Source organism: Octopus bimaculoides, chromosome 13, assembly GCF_001194135.2.
Source record: "Octopus bimaculoides isolate UCB-OBI-ISO-001 chromosome 13, ASM119413v2, whole genome shotgun sequence".
NCBI lineage: Eukaryota > Metazoa > Mollusca > Cephalopoda > Octopoda > Octopodidae > Octopus > Octopus bimaculoides.
Window position 1 is genome coordinate 58,941,000 of NC_068993.1, and position 5,550 is coordinate 58,946,549.

The following is a 5,550-nucleotide window of genomic DNA, read 5'->3' on the forward strand; positions in this document are numbered from 1 at the left end:
AATCCCTGTATATTTATAATTATATATATATATATATATATAAAGTAAACAGAAATGGTATTTAAAATTTATAAAAGCTGTTTCAGTAGAATATCATTTATTCAATGCAGTCATAATAGAGTACATCAGAATAATAGAGTACATCAGAAATTATAACCCACTATCATCAGATACAATTTCTAGCCATTTGTTGGGTCCTACTTTGATGTACTTTGATGTACTTTGATGTACTTTGATGTACTTTGATTTTTATGAATCCTTATAACAAAATTATACACATACATATATATACATATTTATAGTTCAGCACATAGGTTTACTTTCACTGTGCAAGTAGTGTATATATATGTGGGATGGTAGCTAAATGTATATGAAGTGAACTGGTCATTTTGTTGTCTTCTTCTTCACCATACCACGCACTCTTCGAATATACATTCTTTCTCTCATCACACTACCTCACGGCATGTTCTCACTGCCACGCTACGGTTCACGCTGCTACATGACCAAGTAATATGTTAAGACTACCACACCACAGCACTCTATACAACATGTCCTCACTGCTATACTGCATTTCACACTGCTACATCTTCACACAGGACCCACTCTGGTACTCTGTACTACCGCAAAACACGTCCACACTGTCAGATATGTCCACTCTTCCTCTCCTACACTTCCGCACAACATCACACACGAACGCACAGCTACATCTCCAAACATCTATACTTAACCACCATAGAATCAGCTTAATTATGTCAATTACAAGTGAAGAGGGAGCTCTCTGGAGTTCCTGAACCAGCATTAAATAGTAACCTAATCTTCCTTGTATTATATCGTACCATCTTAAAGAAATGAAAAAACATTGGATAATGTAGTCCCAGGTACACTATTCATATTATTGATCATAGATCTGTTTAATCAAAACTGATGTGGTATTAACCACTTAGCATTCAAATTACTATGAATTGCTTTAAATTAATCCTGCATTGTCTCATAGCTTTGAGATTTCAATGATATTATTGTTTATATTTCTATGAAATTGTAGGATAGGTGTGAGAGGTCAGATCTGGCCTCTTTTAACATAAAACAGGTGGGCTATTTTGGATGGATATGGCCAGTTTAAATGCTAAAGGCTATCCAACTTTTTCTATCACACCCTCTCCTCACACTTGCCTTAACAACATCACAGTACACACGATAGAAGCCAATGAGGTAGCTTCAATACCAGTCATTCTCAACCAGGGTCCCTATCGCTACTGAAGGTCCATATAAGATCTTGCAGGGGTCCTCGCAGCGGAATAGTGAATTAGGGATCCACAATAGAATTTTAAGGGCTCCTGAAAAAATTTTGTTATAGATGGGCCTCACATTGGGCCCCACAGAGACAATGTTGTCAATGCTGGTGTCCTCAAACAACCCCTGCAATAACATCAATAAACCACATAATACAGGAGTTTTCAATCACTTTCCAATGATTCTGGTTATTACTCCAAGAAGCATGAAAATCTGAGCCTGCCAGACCAAGATTTGATCCCTGTAATCACAAGTTACATATGTTTGTCTGGAATTGACATGTTACCACATAACTGTCTGTTAATCTTAATCACTCAGTCCTCACTGGACCACTACCCCTCTCTCTGTCTCTCTCTCTTTCTTTCTTTCTTTGAGGGAACGCTCTTTGATATTGCAAACAGTGACCCTGCGTTTCCACAGAATTAAAAGGTCCTATTTCATCGGTAGTCTGTCTCATGATCTGAGGTTTGGGAAATCTTAGTGGAATACAAGGACTATGTAGCTATTGGTGGATAGAGGGGCATCTTTATTACATCAATGAATGTGTGTGTGTGTAAATGTACACTTCATATGTATATATGTATGTGTGTGTGTGTGTATATATATATATATATATATATATATATATATATATATACGTATGCAAATGTATGTTTATATCTACAGTTTTATTCATGAGGACCAATGTAAATAGCTATATCTGTAAATACACTCACATACATCTACAGCTTTTCTTTCAAGTATATTGAATGCAAAATGATGGTCCACAGTGTGTGTGTGCTATATATCTGTTCAAATATACATAGATGTCCATAGCTGTCAAATATGTGTTTATATACTGTCCATAGCTGTCAAATATGTGTTTATATTGTCCAGAGCTGTCAAGTGTGTGTGTGTGTGTCCATTGCTGTCAGATGTGTATATATATTGCCCATTGCCATCATATGTGTGTGTATATTGACCATTGCTATTAAATGTGTGTATATTTTGTCCATGGCCATTAAAGATATATGTATATATATATTTGTCGAATAAAATGTTCGTTATATATCTCTTATGTGGATTGGTCAATTCTAAGGGTTAAAGTCCAGCTTCTTTCTCATGCCTGTTTGTGTTTGGCAAAACTCTTTCAATGATGCATTTACCAAAATCTAAGCTTATCATTGAATCAGTGAAAACCTTAGAAGGTTTTTTATTCAAGGAAACTTCAATTTCCAGTTATAATTATTATCGTTAAGCGACGAGCTGGCAGAATCATTAGCACACTGGGCGAAATGCTTAGCAGTATTTTATCTGTCGCTATATTATGAGTTCAAATTCAGCTGAGATCTACTCTGCCTTTCATCCTTTCAGGGGTCAATAAATTAAGTACCAGTGAAACACTGGGGTCGATGTAATCAACTAAACCCCTCTCCTTGTGCCTTTAGTAAACAGGATTATTATTATTATTTGGAGGTGGTGAGTTGGCAGAACTGTAATGGTATCAGAACAAATGCTTTATAGCATTTATTTTGGCCCTTTAAATTCTGAGTTAAAATCCCAACAAAGTCAACTTTACCTTTCACCCTTACAGCGTTGATACCCTAAATATTTCTTTGCCTTTTGCCTAACCCTTTAGCATTCAGATTATCTTGTCAACCGAAATGCTTATTTATTCACAATGCTTCAAATCAATCAAGCATTTTCTCACAGCTTCAAGATTTTGATGACATGCTTGTTTATAATAAGGACATTGTTGGGTAAGTGTGACATGCTGGATCTGGCTGGTTTGAATATAAAACAGGTCAAATATTTTGGTTGGATAAGACCTGTTTAAATACTAAACAGTTAAATTAAAAGCAATTGTTGTTGTTGTTAAGTGTGATAATTGGCAGAATTGTTAGTGTGTTGGACAAAAATACCGTGTGATATTTCTTCTGACTCTTTACATTCTGGGTTCAAATCCTGACTAAGTCAACTTTGCCTATTTTCCCTTCAGGATCAATAAAATAGGTACCAGGTGTGCATTGAGATCAATGTAATCAACATACCCCCATGCCCTAAAACTGCTGGCATTGTGCTAAAATTTGAAACCATTATTATTATTATTATTACTATTATTAAGGCAGCGAGATGGCAGAATCGTTAGCACACCAGGCAAAATGCCTAGTGGCATTTCGTCCGTCTTTACATTCTGAGTTCAAATTCCACTGAGGTCGACGTTGCCTTTCATCCTTTCGGGGTCGATAAATTAAATACTATTTGAACACTGGGGTCGATATAGTTGACTCATCTCTTCCCCCTCAAATTACTGCTCTTGTGGAAAAATTTGAAACCATTATTATTATTATTATTATTATTATTATTATTAATTATTAATTATCATGATCATCGACATCCTCATTATTACAGTCTTTTTTTCTCTGTTATTACACCAAGCACAGCTCTCCGGGTGCCTTGGGTATGAGCAATGTTTTGTTTTTGTTTGTATGTGGGTTCTTTTTTGTTTTCTATTGTACCGAGAGTTTTTCTATATATTTATTCATGTGTGCCATGTCTGGTTTTCCGTAACTTATGTATGATGTCTTTTTCTGTGGTACTCTACATAATACGTATGTATAACACCTACTTGTAATACTTTCTGTATATTACATATGTGTGTGTGTGTGTGTCTTACCCACTGAGGTACCCTACACAGTATATGTGTAGGACATAGTTGTACGACCTTCCCTGTATGTGTGTGAGTAATTTTCTGGAGTTTTAGTCATGCAGTCGTCTATTTTGTCCTTGTCGTTCTCCAGATAAGTAATCTATAAGGGGATTATTTCTGTTTTCTATCCCCAGATACTAAGGTAGCAAATATATGCAAGAATTAAAAAAATATTTTTGATAGCTTCTCCATTCTATTCTAATTGTTGTTGATCTTATTGTTGTTGTTGTTATTATTATTATTATCATCATTATTATTATTATTATTATTATTATAAATTGATGAAGATTGACGTAACTCTTTATGAAGGTAAATACACAATTAAAAGAGTGTGAATCAGATGATGTCAGACATATTATCAATATATTGTTCAGTTCAATAAGCAAAAATCAATCTTTTCTTTATTATATATCACATCGCGCTCTTCTAATTGTGATTATTATTATTATAATTATTATTATTATTATTATTATCATTATTATTATTCGCTAAGTGATCATGTATGTTAAGGTATCATGCATATATATATATATATATATATATATATACATATATATATATATATATGTGTGTGTATATATATATATATCATATCATATCCATCATAGATTTATAAATAAAAAGTATATATAAAATAGAAAAATATATAAATTATGGTGAATGTGAGGGTGTCAATATGCATGTATGTATGTATGTACATATATATATTTATATGTACACATATATAAATATTGTGTATGCGTATATTTGATATTTTCTATTTCATATTCAGAAAAACTCTTTGGTCGTAAGTGTGAAGCTCCAATTTTGCATGATTCCTCCTCCTCCTCCTGTGTCATCTTCAGTTTGGACATGTTTAACCTTGACCATGACCTCAACCATGACCTTTCATTGCTCTCTCTCTCTCTCCCCGCCACCACATTTACACTTCTAGATTTTGCAGTTTGATTTTTTTTTTTTTGTTTTATCTTGTAATTTTTTTTGCCTATTCGGTACATTTGATTTCACCCTCAACACTAAACTGTTTATTTGTGTCGAAAATGCATTGTGCATTGGTGTTTTGCATTCCTGCACTGCATTGTTGCACCTCTGTGCAAATCCATGTATATATGTGTGGGTGTGTGTGTGCGTGTATTTGTGTGTGCACACATGTATACTCACATGCATATATGCATATATATGTATGTATACACATTTACCACTGCTACAAATCTATAATATACATGTATGAAGAAAAAAATGTATGCATGGGTGTATGTATATATATTTACATATATATATATATGTATGTATAAAGAAAGAAACCTTTATATATATGTGTGTGTGTATATATGTGTATACATATATATATACACGTATTTGTATATGCACATATATATATATATATATATATATATATATATATATATACATTTGTATCAACTTATTTTGTTTGTAAAATGACCGGCCAAGTACATATGTACTAGTATACATATAATATAAACTACATGTGTGTGTATATATGTATAATATATATATATACACACACACGACAAACACACACACACACACAGACGTAACATTGATGGTTA

At 33.3% G+C, this 5,550-nt stretch overlaps 1 protein-coding gene across 1 annotated transcript in view; it reads left to right on the forward strand.

Annotated features, from left to right (window-relative positions):
* LOC106876689 (protocadherin Fat 1) overlaps positions 1-5,550 on the forward strand; it is a gene marked incomplete at its 3' end in the record, with an annotated part of 182,635 nt that overhangs the window by 166,057 nt on the left and 11,028 nt on the right. Inside the window, exon 25 of the mRNA XM_052972267.1 lies at positions 4,752-4,766. Within this exon, the coding sequence (XP_052828227.1) occupies positions 4,752-4,766 (15 nt within the window). The remainder of the gene's footprint in view (positions 1-4,751; positions 4,767-5,550) is intronic.